This window comes from Gordionus sp. m RMFG-2023, chromosome 1 (genome assembly GCF_954871325.1).
Source record: "Gordionus sp. m RMFG-2023 chromosome 1, tfGorSpeb1-WG-v2, whole genome shotgun sequence".
Lineage (NCBI taxonomy): Eukaryota > Metazoa > Nematomorpha > Gordioida > Chordodea > Parachordodidae > Gordionus > Gordionus sp. m RMFG-2023.
The window spans coordinates 76,742,754-76,759,921 of NC_088775.1; the positions used below are offsets into that span (position 1 = coordinate 76,742,754).

At 26.5% G+C, this 17,168-nt stretch overlaps 1 protein-coding gene across 3 annotated transcripts in view; it reads right to left on the minus strand.

The window, feature by feature from the left end:
* LOC135931798 (disks large homolog 2-like) overlaps nucleotides 1-17,168 on the minus strand; it is a 94,514-nt gene that overhangs the window by 13,283 nt on the left and 64,063 nt on the right. For all 3 annotated transcript variants that reach the window (XM_065469094.1, XM_065469093.1, XM_065469095.1), the window contains 2 exons: nucleotides 14,297-14,513; nucleotides 10,500-10,602 (listed from right to left, as the gene is read on the minus strand). In XM_065469094.1, the coding sequence (XP_065325166.1) occupies nucleotides 10,500-10,602; nucleotides 14,297-14,513 (320 nt within the window). The remainder of the gene's footprint in view (nucleotides 1-10,499; nucleotides 10,603-14,296; nucleotides 14,514-17,168) is intronic.

Below are 17,168 nucleotides of genomic sequence, written 5' to 3' on the forward strand. Positions count from 1 at the left end.
TTTTTGACGTAAGTGTCCTATCTTCCATCGGATATGGATTAGGGCTAATAAAAAGTTTAAAAAAACAGCTGTTGAACCTATAACTGGTTATATATCGTTAATGTGCATTGTAGGTTCGTATGTATTTGTATGTTCGTATGTATTTGTATGTATATAATATAATAAATAAAAAAAAAGTTTTAAGTCATATATATTTAAAGCCTTTATAACTTACATGAATTTATGCCAAATTGTTTAGGAAAAATTTGAATCGAATAAATTTATTAGAAAAATTTAAGAATATTTTGTAATTTGGTTTGGCCAAAATTTTATGCAAAAAGGAATCAATATATTTAAAAAGCAAATACTTTTTCCCGTCTCTTCTTTTTTTTTTAAATTCAAATTTTTTATTCGAATCCCCGAAAGGATTAAGCGTAAATATTTTTTTGGCTTATTCAAACTAAAGCAATCACATAATTATAAATCTCTATATTAAAAAAAAGAAAAATGAAATGTAATTTGTCCATTTTTTATCAGAGACCTTGTGAGTTCGTAAATTAAAAAAAAATTCCAATTTCAAGCCCAGCCCGAATTTTTTTTTTGAAAACTTTTGTCGGTCCGCATTTCAACAATTTTAAGACCTGCACCCGGAATTCTTAAAACTCTGATATTTTGAATAATTTTGGCTAATAATTTTTTTTTTGTAAATAATATGAGTATACTATATATTTTCTCGTACTTCTGACTTTTTCTAGCAGCAAATTTATCGGCTAATCGGCCCTGCAAAATTTTTAGCCATATTTTAAGGGCTGTTCCCATAAAAATTGAAATTATGAACAGCAAATGGCGTATTAAAAGTTACATTATATGATTTTTAGGCACTTTCTAACTCATTAATTGATATAATATAAATTTATTTTTAAAAAAGTCAACCCAACCCAGTCCAAATTTTTATTTTTAAATTTCTAGGCCCGGACCAGATTTCAATAATCATATTATTTTCTGCTAGTTTCGAGCAGGGCCTGCGTGTCTCTGAAATATTAAAGCCATTTGAGATACCCATTTATGCTACAAGTAAAGTTCATTAAGGCATTGAAAAACTTTTTTTTGCTGTCTATCACCACATGTACAAATGAGATGAAAAATAAAAGCAAGAGTAACTTCTACTCAATCAATAATTTATGGAGCAGTCTGATAAATACATTTGGATATCTCATACTATGAAAATGTATTAGAGAAAAATGGCCAAAGGTTCCGATGAGAATTAAATCGGACCCGGTCCGAATTTTTTTAAAATAGCTAATAATAATATTTAGTTTAAAAAAAATTAAGGTCCGGCCCGGGTATATTTAAAAAAATTAAAATACGGCCCAGCTCGGGTAGGTTCCCTTGTATTTTTTATCACCTTGCACAATTTATAATTGACTTTGTCGAGATATTTAAACTTTTTTATATATATAATTCTCAATTTTGCTTCTTAGAAATAAAGTTGAATATTAATTAGTGTAATAAAAATATACCGAAAATTTAAATAAAACTCAATATTAAAATAAATTTATATTTTGTCAAATCCTGCATAATTTTTAGTTTGCATTCTTAATTTAAATAAATATTTGATATAATTAAAATAAAGTTACGAAATAATTAATGTGGCCAAAGGCTACTTTTTTTTCAAAAAAAACATTTGGAAAAATCCTACTAAAAAATTTTGGTATCTCTGATTTCCTGCTTCATATTATCATTTTTTGATACAATTTCAAAATATATAAAAATTATTTAAAATAACGAAATTTAAACAATAAAAATACCCGGATGGGCAATTTTTTAAAAAAATCCGCATCGGTCTTTGAAAATAAGAAAATATTTAATCTTCGGGGCGGGGCTGGTCTTATCTTTTTTAAACACACTTGTGCATCTCGTTAGACGACATACAAAACCGACAACTGAGCCACCGCGACATTTATTACCCGGTAGGTATTGATTGAAAATATGGGAATTATTCAATAATCAATCAGATTATATTTATTAGACTATAAGTGTAATGACTCAAGTAATTATGAATTTATTTTATTCTTTCGAATAAAAAAAAATTAAAAATCGATATAATATATATATTAGTTTAAGTATTCGTTTTTATTTCGCGATCATTAATTCAAGGCTCAAATTAACCTCTAAAATGTGAACAAGAAAAATAACTCATATCTAAAATAAGCCAATTAATACCATTTTTTTTATCTACATAAGGGAAGGATTATAATAAAATTTCAATTCGCAAATAACTTATACAATATATACATTTACTTCTTTTATTATTAATTTTGCTAAAAGTTGTGATTATATATTATTTTTCAAATGTTGAGCTCATGCCTGAATGAGTGGCAATAGAGATAAGATATTTTTTGAAGTATTGATTCTTGTCTTGTCAATTTAATTTTTTTTTAAAAAAACAAACTTAAGACCCAAATCTAGTGTATTAATTTATAATATAAACTATGGGGAAAGCTGCCTTAATTTAAATGTGTGTAAGGTACGTAACTTAGGACACTTGCTTCTTAATGAATCCTTTTTAAGGTTACTTTAGAAGAGCAATTAGCTATATACTTACATTTTGGGAATGATATCATTATAAGATTATGTATTATAATTATCTATGTTATCAAAAGTAACATTTTTTGTTTTAATGGATATTGGCCATTTTAATGTGATCTCAAATAAAATATTATAACAATTTAAATGTGGATAAATAAAAGCTTGAATTTGCATGGTATATTTGATATCATTTTATTGCAAAACCCTCTATTCATAGGACGTTCTAAATATTTTACAATCATTGATTCTATTCTATATTTGTAATGTCAGATGTATGTATCTGTACCGCTAAAAGATAAAAAAATTTACAACTGTCTGGGACATATCACACATTTCTCTGTAAGTGTTTTAATTTTGATTGAAATAATTTTATTAATAAATAGTGAATATCTGCTATAGATATTATTTGGGAGTAGTTTTGCATCAAATAATTGGGTATAGAACTAGGCAATTATCAAGGTTTTTCAAGTAGCCTCAATTCTTAGACTTGTTAAGAGTGTATATATATACATATTATATAGGACTCAACACCCAGTTAAAATACATTAATAGAAAGGAGAGCTATTGAGAATTGGCGGGGTATTTTAAATAAGTACCGGGATAGATATTGATCCCAATATAGCTTAGCATTACATTGATCATAATTCAAAAAAATGAACATTATCCAATTCGACCCATATAATAGATATATTCGTTAGTTGGAAAGGAAAAATCATTTTTGAGCGCCTTTTTTTAATTTAAAATATGATACCGAAAATGTATTCCAGCATGTTAAGAATATCTATCTTATGAATTCAGACAATTTTGCCAATAACCTTTGAGTTATTTATAATTTATATAAAAAAATCTATGGAAAAACTAAATTAAATTATATTAAGCTCAAAAGTTCATGGCAAACATGATGCGATACATTTCCGGTAAAATAAGATTAATAAACGTGCTAAAAAAACTATATAAAGTTGAAAAAATAACATATTACCGCTTAGATATACATTATTTGATCCCTTAATTTAAATGTTGGATTTTTCATAAATTTTCTGTAATTTTATTGTTGAATATATTTCAATATGAACAAAATTTTTAACTTATCTTACACATATCGATATTAAAAATATAAATGGGATTTGTCTATTATAAACCAGGGAATTATTCAATTTTTAGGCCCATATAGTGCCCCCAAGGTTGGGGCTTGTTAAGCATACATAAAAATTTTAGTCTAAACATTATTGAAAAATGGGGTAGCAAAATAATGTATTTATATTATTTCTACTATAATTTAAGTTTAAAATTTGGTTTCAAAAATAAATAATGGAGAGAAAAATTATTTTGAAGCATCATGCGAAAGAAATAAATATTCTTTAGCGTTTTAATTAAAAAAAAATTTTTTTTATTTTTACAGCCAAAACTTTGAAATCGAATATCTTAAAAAACGATAATGGTAGAAATCGAGTTTAAAACACTATAAATCGATCCCGTTTTAAAAATTTAAATAATTACAATATAGGAGGAGGGGGGGGGGCTAACTTCATGCTATAATTTAAGTTTAAAATTTGATTTTAGAAATAAATAATGGAAATAAAAATTATTCTGAAGCTAAATTATTCTATCGTTGTATTAAAAAAAATTAAAAATGGAGGGGGGGGGGAGGAGGGGTAATTTTGAGTATTTTTAATTTTTGGTGTCAAAACTTTAACGGTCAATATCTGGAAAACGGTAACTCTCTATCGACCTATATACTTTTTATTTATCTTGGAAGGCTGCAGTGAAGTCCCCCCTCCCCAATTTTTTCTTTGAATATATCAATAACGATGATGGTACAAATCGAACAGAGAACGGTACAAATCGAACAGAGAACGGTACAAATTCGTCCAAAATCTAAGGCTGCCTGAATTCTTTTTTAAAAAATTAGGGTTCCAAGCATTTTTTTAAAAAAATAATTTTTTTTTTAATAGTGGAAGTTTTAATGACGATATATTTCAGAAGATATTACCTAAATAATATATTTAATAAAATATAATATTTTTTTAAATTGTAGTATTTATTATATTATTAGTTGATAACCCGTCAAGAATGACGGGAATAATAAAATCTTGAACTATTATATGAAATTTTTTTTAAATACATTTTTTTATATAAAATAAATGACAAAATTTTATATTTATTTTATTAAATTTAGCCTAAAATATATGAAATTGTAATTAAAAATATAGGGTAGATATTGATAAATTGGTATTGTATGTCATTTCCAGATTCAAATATTGTTGTTGAGATAAAATTTTTATACTGGCATATTTTGGGGTGGTAATATGAGATAAATGTTTATTTTCCAATTGGCTAAATATAATTTAAATTTATTTGTTAAATCTAAATTATAATAAGTACTTAGGATTAGTGAGGGAGGTTAATTTTCTGGCATGGGAAGATATTAATAAATAGGTTTTATATATTATTTGCAGAGCTCCCATATTGTGGTTGAGATATAAAAAAAATTTTTAATGCCATATTTTGGGGTGGTAAATAATTTAAATTTATTTGTTAAATCTAAATTGTAATATAAAAATTATTAAATTTTACTTTCTTTGAATATAAATACTTACGCTAAAATAAATATGAGATAAATGTTTATTTTTCAATTGGCTAAAAATTTAATTTTCTATTTTAAATTTAATAATATTCATTCTTACCATAATTTGGGGTGAGGTTAGTATTCTTTTTAAAATAACACAATAAGATCTAATTATATAAATTAATTGAAAAAATAATAACATATATAAGAAAGATTACATTAAAGATATATAGTCTCCATCTATTTATTTAACATTAAGAGGATAGGAAAGTTGATAGAAAAATAAAAATTAACATTAAGTTGCTAGAAAAAATAAAAATACATTAAGATTATACGCAAACGTTCATTTCTTGATTACGGTCATTATTAACCCTGATCCCAAACTGGGTTCAGGATTTTTTTAGAAGGAAGGTTCACAGCCCTGATAACAAAAATGGAGGACCTTTTCAGACCTGCAAAGCATGTTATTTTCGAAACATTATAATTTTTTACTTTTTTCTAGATATATAAATCACTTTTTTAAATTTTAATAATCCACCTTTATTTCATTTTTGAAAATGTTTTTAAAAAATTTAATTTTAGTATCGAACATTTACTATTTGTAGAAATAAGGAATTATTCCATTCAAAAATACGAATCATTCGTATTTGAGGGTATACAAAAAATTAAATCCTCTTGTTGTTTCATTAATTTCTAGCTTAGGTTTTGACGTAATTTTTAAAAGCCCGCGGAAATCTCTTAATTTTAAAGCCTGATTTGTGAATAGTCATCTTCAAGATCGAGAGTATTTTTTTATAAATATTATCTTTGCTTAATTAAAATAATATTATAGTTACATTTAGTCCAGCAAAGCGAGTTAAAATTGAATTCTTATATATACTGGGGAAAGAAAATAGTTTACACTATGATCCTTTAGAAAAAACTCTTAAATCAAGAATTGTGATATACATAAAAAGCAACGATGCACAAATTAGTTATCAATTAACAACGACTCGCTAATGAAATCAAAATTAATAAATAAATTCAAATGAAATTTATTTTATTTAAAAATAAAAAAATAGCGGAAAGGAATTAAAATCGATAAAAAACGGTGATTGAAATATTAGATGGAATGAACAACTGAATCCACTTAAAATTTATCCTATTCCCAATAAATTGACAAAAAATATTACTTCTATAAAAAATAAATAAATATGATTTTATGGGAATAAATATGATTTTGAAAACTACTAAACATGGGGCTCATATGGTACTCACTCAGCACCAGCATGCAACTTTTGAGCATAAATAATGAAAAGGTTGGCTTAGCACTTTCAAATTCAAATAATTATCCCAACTAAGCTTATTTCTTTTCCAACCTTTTCTCAATTTACTTATTTTTATTTTACGTTTTTACAATTTAAATAAATGGTCTTTATTCAAGATCGACAGGAGGAAATTATTCATGAAAAATGCATCAAAAAAAGGACAGCCAAAAATTTATACTTAGTTATTTTATTTATTTACCCGATTATAAAATGTCTAGAAAATCCAAATCCAAAAATAAATTTGAGAACGAATATTTTTCAAATTTTCCATATTTTTTTTAACAAAAATAAAATAAATAAAATATATTTTTTTTACGCATTTGTCATAATTTTTGATTTTATTGTTATTAATATATCACGAAGTTTTTTTTGATAAAAAAATTTTGTCATATCAATATTTAAGAATAACTACAATACTAAAATTGACTAAAGGATTTTTTTATAAAATTAATATATTATACTTAGTATTTATTGTTATACTACTTATGCATGTCGTGTTTTGGAATCCGTGGGGATTTACTTTCGACTTATAATTTTGCGATTTGTGTGGAGTACCTTACCCTATGGATTTTAGAAAGTTTTCGTCAGAAACATCTGTATATTTTTTTTAAATATTAAAGCTCAGGGCAACATTGTTTGAAATTCACGCCGTCATTTCCGACAAAATCAAACTTTCCAAATTTAAAAATCGATCTCAAAAAATGATAAAAAATTTATAGATTTAAAATCCTCATGGATTGCATATCTAAATACGACGCGCATACATTGTTGGCTTTAGTTTAAAAAAATATATAAATTAATCAAAAAAAATATTAGAGCTGCCGTGTTCAAAATTTTAGGCCCGGACCCGGTTGCTCAAAAATAAATTGAGCAGGCCAACGACAAGAAATTTTATTTGAAGCATATTAAATCTAAATAACTTTAACGGCTGTTCGACTGGTCAAACTACATGAAGAAGTGTTAGAATGTTACAATTTTATATCAGTTTTGGTGGTTTATAAATTGATTACAACTTTCTTAATAGTTATTTCTCCGAACGCTGTTATGCTAGATATTTTCTTTATAAAAAAAATTACTATTTTCTTAACCATAAAAGCATATTTATTTAAATCGATTTTGATAAGAATAAAACATTTTAAATATTTTATTTTCATGGTCAAAATTTATTTTTAAATCTCTTTTAATAAAACAACTTAACTACTATAACCTTCAATTTATGGCTTGAAATGAAACGATTTAAATATAATTTTGTTTTCGAACAGTTTGTTTGGCGCAACAATTCATATAAATTTAAAAAAAGGAAAGAGAGGAAATAGTTATCATTAAATAATATTGTAGCTATTTTCTAAACTCTGGAGTATATTTTTATCGAAAAAATTTATTACAGAGAATCAAATAAATATTGGAGGTTCTGTTCATTTTTTCTCATTCCGTATATTTAAAAATCATTGATTTTATGGCATTTTATAATACAGCAAATTTTATCAATTTAGAATTTATAGGTTGATGATTTTCTCTGGTAATGTGTCATAAAGGAAACGTATTATTATTATTATATCCATATGTATGGGAACTAGATCAAAAATAATATTTTTTTTGAATATTCAAAAAAATTGTTTTAGGTAACGAACCCTAAACAATGCAAAGGCTGAATAAGCGACAATGTTAATTAGCATGAACTGTCATTTTTTAGCTGGATTTAATATGGCAAATCTGGAATTATTATAAAAAAATTTTAAAAGATTTACTGTTACATGTTCTGTCTTTTGGCCCATTTTTCTAATATAGTCCTTTAAAGAATTTTTATATTTTCCATATAATTTTTTTTTATCCGTTCCATCCAAAGATATGAAATATTTTGGCAATAGGTTGACAATCAATGCATTATATTAAATAGAACTAATTGAATTAATATCGAAGATTCATTTCATTAAAAGTATGAATATACGTAATCGGCTCTAGGCGCTATTTTCTATAGTGTGCGCGTTGACTAAATGACATTTATCATATAATAAACTAATTGTTTTAAAATATGTTTAAATTCTAAAAATAATATACTTACTAAAAAAAATAGAATATAATTTTTTTTTTAAACAAAAACGTAAATATAGTTATTTATGAGGCCATACCAAAGCTTACATGCTTGCATTTAAGAAATCGAGAGTTTGGTAATTATTATAGAGTAGTTTTATTTTAAAATGGGAGATTTCATTCATTTAGCATGTTGGTTCACAACCCATCCTAAGGAAAATGCACGTAAATTATGGGAGGCCCTTCCAAAGCCCACAAAACTTTGTAATACAGATAAGATTAATAAAGTGGAAGCCACTAAAAATATACCCTTCCTAATTGTTTAATTTTATAAAAATAAATTTAATATTAAATATATTTTTAAAATTTTCTCAGATACTCAATTTCCATGTGAGAATTCATCAAAATTAATATATACAAAGTATATTTAGGTAATGGCTAAATGTTGGTTAATTCGGCTCAATCTATAGCTGCATGCTTGAGAAAATCGGTTACCTTTAATGATATTTAATTCGTACTATATTTTTAAGAAAAACCCAGACTAAAAGTGATAGTTTTCGGCTAACAACTCGGTTTAGCCGGCTAAAAATTGGTTTAAACGACTAAAAATATATTAATTACCCAACTATACTACAACTAGTACTAAGTAGATGATAAAATCTTAATTGCAAACGTTCGAAATAGCCAAATTTTTGGAAATGATAATTTGCAAACACTCAATTATTTGGTTTGCTCTCTATTAAGTTTATGCGCTCAGATGCCCTGGTATGGCCGTACGTAGCCTTAATTAACGCGCAGACCACAAAATGGTGTCGAAAACAAATTCTTATGTATGTATACTTTTAACGGCAGATGTTATAAAATTTTGAATAATAACTGTATTTTCTAGGTTCTTTTAAAGGGAAAATTAAAAATATGAGCAGTAAATAACTATTAACGCTCCGTTATATAATTTTCCAACTGATTGATTGATATTATAAGGCCCGGCCCGACTCGTATATCGGGGCCGGTTTTGGTCTGGACCTGGAGGTCTTTACTCTATAATTAATCAAAATGACATTCATTTAGTCCCATTTTATTTCATATTGACATAGTGTCAGTAATAATGTTATATTATTTAGTGTCATCGGTCCCGTCACCACTATTTGTTAATATAAAATAATATTCACCATTTTTGACAAAAAGAATGTTTTAGGTCTTTTCTTATATCCACCGCATAAACAACGTTATATCGATTAATTATGATTCGAAATTTTTAGCATTAAATAGAAAGTGTGCTTATTCCGCCCCCTAGCTATGGCACTGCTTTATTTGTTACTTTAATGCACAAGCTTCTTTTGACATTTAATTTATTCAGCTGATGTTTAGCGCCACATTTAATCAACATTGTATTTTAAAATATAAACAAAATTCGCTTTGAACTATACCTTTTAGAGGTCAGCGCAGATCGGTTTTGTGAAAAATTTTTAACAAATTTTTCAACCCGGTCCGTAAAATATATTTTGTACAAGTTATCCGACCGGACTGACAATATTTTGGCCCGCTGTGGTAATCTCTAAAACCACTTCTGTTAATAGTTGTTATAGTATTTTAATAAATAAATGCCTTGGAAAGGGATAACCACTGGTATATATATCAAACTTAAATGTAAGAATAATGGACAATATATTTAATAATAAATATTTTTTAAAAAAACCATAAAGTTAATTTTTTTAAATTTTATATCATGTTTAGATTTTTTAAAAAATCCTTTAACGAGATATTTTGCCCTTAAGCGGTTTCTACTATAATATCTTTTTAGTTACATGACCATTTATATAAAATATGTATAATCTAAAGAATTTTTATATATATTTGTAAAATATTTCGGTTTTTTGGCTATTACAATGTAAAAAATTTAAATAAATTAATTTTCGAAAACAAGTATTCAAAAAAAAGGTTCAACTAATTAAGTAAAATAAATCTCTAATTATCATTTATTAATAATGTATTTTTATCAAAAATAAAATAAAAATCATTAAAATTACCTTGAAGGTTTTCCATCAGGTAGAGTGTGACGATGGCCCCAGCATTTTTGAGTATTCTAGAGGCTTCCTCGTGACCACATTGAGTCAGATCCACCTCATTGACCTGTAGGATAAAATAAATACAATAAAGAGAATATTAATAGATCGGCAACAACGTTCATGCGTAATTTTTGTAAGATTATTTGTTTATAAATCAGATTCTAAGACTACTGGGATATCATTGTGCAAAACTTTATAATTAATATCATAGGAGCAAGATAAGATGCTTTGGATATGAAAAATTAGGTTGCGCTAGAAAAAAGAGAGAAACTTCTATAGAGAAATTGCTGCCTAGCAGTGGTGGCAATGGTATGCTATAGAAGAGGTTTCGTACAATGGTATTTCTTTTAGCGCACACAGGGGTCTATCTGGCTTAGAATAGAAGGGCTTAGATATTTAAGAGCGTTATTGATCAAAGCTGCAAATAACAGAGATGATAATAATTAGGTGGTTGAGCAGTGAGCAAATGTGTTAAAAAAATCAGCACAAAATTACAAAAAAAATTGAGAGATAAAATATTATTGAGAGGAGAAACAGGTTAATATGGTATTTTGATCAGAGAACGAGTGGGTTAAAGTCTGTAAGACTAAGGGGCAATATTTGATATGAGGCTAAATTCCAGGAATTTTTTAGAGTGATATATATTTGTAATATGAAGAATAATTGTGATAAAAGCCAAATATGTGGCAAAAATGGTCCAAATGAAAAAATATAAATCTAATGGAAATTTTGATGTTAAAAAGAATATTGGAAACAATATTATGTGCAACCGTTGTGGCTCTAGAGGACACAAGGTTGAAACCTGTATGGTTAGAGAACAAAATTTTTGTGAGGGTTTACCGTTAAAGAAATTAATAAAGAATTCTAATGTAAGGAAAATTTCTGGTACTACCACAAATAATTCTGACAGGTCTCGTTTGTGTTTTAAGTGCAAAAAACCGGGACATGTAGCCATAAATTGTGAATTACACTGACTATATGATTGCAAGTGTAATCATATAGTAGTAAAATACCGAAAAATCAAATTTACATTTGGACCATTTTTGCCACATATTTGGCTTTTATCACAATTATTCTTCATATTAATCAATTCATATATATCACTATATATATATACTTATTTTGATTCTTGGAACATCAGCACTGACCTCTCCACACTTTCTGAATATTGCACTGATTATCCGACACCACAGTGTCCTTCTTTAAATTACTATATATCTTTGTCACAATAACGGTATATTTCTTTATTAAAAATTTTAATGTAATATATATTACATAGATAACTAACAATAATCCTATTGTAATTAAATGATTGCCTATATCCAATTCACGAAGGTTTTTACGCAAAATTTTATAATTAAGATCCTTATATACGAATATTTTATCAAAAAGATGAGGCTCATTATACTGATCAAAATACAGGACCATTTCATATTACCAAAATTTACTTTACCTTAAAATTACCTTATTAAAAATTTTATTTTATCTTTAAAAACCGAACCAAATTCAGATCCTGGTCACGGCACCAATTTAAAAGACCACACTTTTCTTACTAGCTAAAGTCTTAAACTCTTTAATAATTATTTAACTATAATTTCAACACTAATTCAAGATGAACGCATATTTTATTTTATACTATAAATTTTTATGTAATATTTAGATTTAAGGAATAAAATTACGCCGATATAACCTTTCTTTTTTTATGTGTCGATTTTTATTTTCTAGACTCGCGTTCATGGCTCAAAAAAATGAATTGACTAATTGACTCAAAAACTCGATTTGTTTGAGTTATTGCGACCAGGACTCGGAAGAACTCGCCTATTTACATTTAACAACATTCAGGAGCAGCATCGGGCCCTGATTTATACATAATTAAAACTTTATGGAATATCATGGTAAAATAATTAAGAAAATACCACCCTACTACTAAAGATGAATTTTCTAAAATGATGAAAAATATGGAATGCTACTCAGAATCTCGTGACTAAATAAAGGTTGTTATTCCGAATATATATTATGTGGGGTAGAGCTCAAAATAAATGTTTTCGGCTTTAACCAGCCCGTGACGGAATTTTTTAAACCTAGGACTGGCCCTCGCTGCCCGACCTTAAACTCAAATATTTTGTTAAAAACACCAAATTTTGTTTTTGTTGGTAATTAATCTTCTAATCATTTATTTAAGAACCATTTTTTAATGAACATTTCGGCATTATTTTATGCATGAACTCTTAAAATTTTTATCGCATCTCTTTTAACTTTTTTGTTATATAAAAACATCAAAGTCATCTTTAATATAATTATATAAAATAAAATTATATTAACTACACCATTATGTTAAATTATATTAACTACACCATTATGTTATATATATATATAACTGTAAATCAATAATGTATTTTTTTTGGTTATGTAAAGACAACTTTTTCTAATACAATTCATTCAATAAAATTTGGTGTAAACAATAAATTTAAAATGTTATAATTAATATTCTTGTAAAATGTTTATAATTAAAAAATAATAAACTCCTTGTTTTTAGTAAAATATAATTTAAGTCATCCCCGCCACTAGGACCCATCATATACCTCGAGTCAGAGATAGGTTTCCCTTAGTCATTATATAATTATTATTATCTTTTTAATATATCGTAAGTAGAAACCTCTAGGTATCCTCTTTACAATTATTTTCATTTAACGATAATTTACTTTTGTTATTGTTCGATGCTTTCATCAGTTAGTTAAAATTAGATATCATGCCCGTAGGGAACAAAAATATTATTCCACAGCCTAATTTTAATCTATTTTATTTTGCTTATAATTTTAATGATTAAATTATAACCTGCTACCATGAGCATTCATTTATTTATATATTATTTTCCTACAATTTGAGTTTATTTTACCTTAATAGGAAAATAATGAAACATAAATCCTCATCATAATTCATTATTTTTCCATAGGATATATTTCTGAATTTTAAAAACCGGACAGGGTTTAGTTATAAAAAAATAAAACTAAGCAGGGTACAAATTTGGTAGGGCCGAGAGAAAATCCAAATCACAACTGGGACGGACTAAAAATTTTGCCATTTGCAGACCTCTAGTTAAAATAAAAATTATGCTTTTTTTTAAATTTTAGGTTCTGTTATTGATGTGACTAAATCCTTAACGAAAATTGGTCACCTTGTTACAAATACCCCCATAATAACGACCGCCATCGATCCGTCCCCTTCCCAAAATTCTGTTGGAGTTGACATGGAGGCATTTTCAAGCCGTGCGCCATTATTTTATTGTAATCAGTCTAAAATATTCATCAATAACTTTCAAAATTTTTATTTCACCATAAAAAAAATTTGCATAATACAGCCAGCATTATTCAAAATAACGAAATTTTAAAAATTCATTGGCTGGGCCGTAACTAGATCAAAAATAAAAATCCGCGCAGGGCTTGAAATTATTATTTTTCAAATCCAGGTCAGACCTAAAACTTTGACCCCTGTATTTCATTTTCTACTTGGGGATTGAGCTTGAGCAAGCTATTTGATTATAATGAGTAACTAACTCGCATCTTCGCAACAAAAATTCAGAACCATGGGGAACTCTGCTCTAAGAAGGTATACTTGCAAGAGATATAAATCAGTTTATTACAAAATTTTTAAGAAACAAGAATGCACATTTCCTAATTCCTATACCATCTCTAAATTTGATTGACAAAATTTTCTCTTCCGCATTCTTAAAGAAAGATAATAAGTTTCTTAAAACTTACGGCCAAAATTTGGTCGCCGACATAAATCCTATTGGAAAGGGTTGCGGGTCCGTTTTCCAACAGGTGGGATATGAATATACCGTCCTTGGGGTGGACGGGTTGAGTTTTACATTGTTCCAATGTCCTAGAATGACCACCTATAATGTCGAAACCGAGGTTTTGGTAGTTCGGGCATCTGTTTAGCACAACCCTCCTTATGGCGGATTTATGGTACCTTTTGTTCAATATAAGTGAAAATAAAATTTAGAAAAATTCCATCGTTTGCTTTATTTACCTAATTTTCCTATACCTGATAGATATTGATGTTAGCATCAGACATGCTTAATCGATTGATAACTAAAGTTCAATTGTAACTCCTTAAGACGTTAATTTTGTAGGTCGCGTTTACTTTATTCTTTAATTATATTTACTAACAACTCTAGTATAAATGGCCGTATACCTAAAACGAATTATTTGTTATTCGATATTCGATTCGTATTTTACGAATACGAATAACACAATTATTCGAATCGAATTCGAATAAGGAAAATATTATAGTCGAATAATTTTTATCCATTATTCTATCGAATTATTCGAGATTATTCGACTAAAATAATTTGTAGTATTAATATATATTGGAAAATATTTGTAGGAATTATTCGAAATTATTCCTATTTAATAAAATTTCCTAGTGGAAAAATGAAGAAACATTTTATTATCTCTAAAATTGTTGTTAAAGGCTGTTTTTATTCGAATAACTTCATAATAGAAAAACTTCCGAAAATTGTTTTATGATAGATGAAGAAAGTTTTATTTTTATATGCAATTTATAACACATATACAACAATTATAATAAACTAGTAGCTATCCCGTCAAGAATGACGGGCGAACCAGACATTTCTCCTTCATTTGATGATGGAAAAATTATAAATTTGACATTTTACCTAAAATTTTTACCACTTTCTATGTAAAATATTACTAGATGTGAATTTTGCATACCTTATTTTAGATTGCATAGCTTTTTGATGATTTATTTCCCTACAATTATTTGTTCATATACAAGGTACTAATTATATCTACAAAAATACGAATAATGGAATTATTCGTATTTGTACGAATAATAAAATGATTATTCGATTCGATTCGAAAATTTTTTTTTAACCATAAATTAAAAAGATCGAATATTAAATTTATTTTGAAAAATTTAACTAAGGATAAATGACAAACAAATTTTATTTAGTAAGATAAAATAAAAGCATACATATGTAGTATATTTATATTTAATGTAGAAAAATGTAGAAGACAAATCTAATAACAACCAATTTTTTAAACACAAAGTTTTTCAGATTGTATCCTCTTTTAAAGACATTTTTGGTAACCATATGTGCTCCAACAAAAAAGAGTCGTATGGGGTTGAAGATCCTTGTATTGATAATAAGTCTCTCGCCATTTTAGATAAGACTGGAAAACGATCTCTGTGTAGTTTCACCATTTTAGTGGGTTTTTATTCGACATAATTCTCGCTTCTTTATAATATGCTTCAACTTCGGAAATTGGCAAGACATTCTGTTTAAAAATTACATCCATATTTGATTGCATTTATAATTGACTGATTGATATATCATATTTTTATAATCATCAAACATTTTCTTAAAATTATTTAATATAGTTGTAACGATGATATTATAAGACAGAGGTAGACAGTCAAAAAATTCCAATTTAAGTCTGGGATCTAATATAGCAGATATAATAGTATTTGTTAAATTATAATAAGACACTATTTTTTATTGAGCATTAATTACGTTTGTAAGTGTATTATCAAAAAGACTTGTTCAATGAAATATAAAAAATGGGATGACCAGATTTAGGGTAGGATAGGTTTCCCTTGATATAGCAACAGTAAAATCATAAAAAGTTTTCAAGTTTGTATGTATTCTTTCTAATGTAGCCCATTCATATTAACAAATAAAAATTAGCATTTCAATATAGATAAATACTTCACTTAGTTGTTTCTCTTATAATAGTAATCATACCCTTAATCTGGTCATCCCATTTTAATTTCATTAATTGAGCAAGTCTTTTTGGTAATACACTTACAAACGTAATTAATGCTCAATAAAAAATAATGTCTTATTATAATTTAACAAATACTATTATATCTGCTATATTAGATCCCAGACTTAAATTGAAATTTTTTGACTGTCTACCTCTGTCTTATAATATCAACGTTACAACTATATTAAATAATTTTAAGAAAATGTTTGATGATTATAAAAATATGATATCAATCAGTCAATTACACTGTGTGACAAGAAAAATGCGAGAAGAAAATAAAAACAAGTTTTGGTGCAGAATTTGACGTTGAGTTCGAATCCGTTTTCCAAATTTTCCCTACACGTCAAGTTTTAAAAATATTATCGTATAAAGACAACTTTTCGAAATCTCAAAAATGATAAAATTTAGGTCTTTATAGGGATATATTTTAAAAAGTATCGAATAAAAATCCCTGAAAATTGGTGATAGTGTTAAACTTATATTTCTTTATAAATTTACTAATTTATTTTTGAGAAAAATGGTAAAGAATTTCGTTTTGGGGGTCTTAAGTTTTCAATTTAAATTACTATCAAAATTATTAACTTTAGAAAATAAATTTTATATAATTTTGCTTCAAATATGCTCAAGATTATCTATTAATTCTAATTATGTTTCAAAAGTACTCTATGCCATGAAAATTCAACCAAAATCTATAAATCAAAAAAGGCGGTACAGATATTTTCGAACTTTTTAATTTGTACATTTATTGAATTTTCTCTGCATTAAGCATTTTTAAAGCAAAATTAAGGTAATATTTATCTTTTTTAGTTGTATTTAGTAATATTTTATGCATTTATGA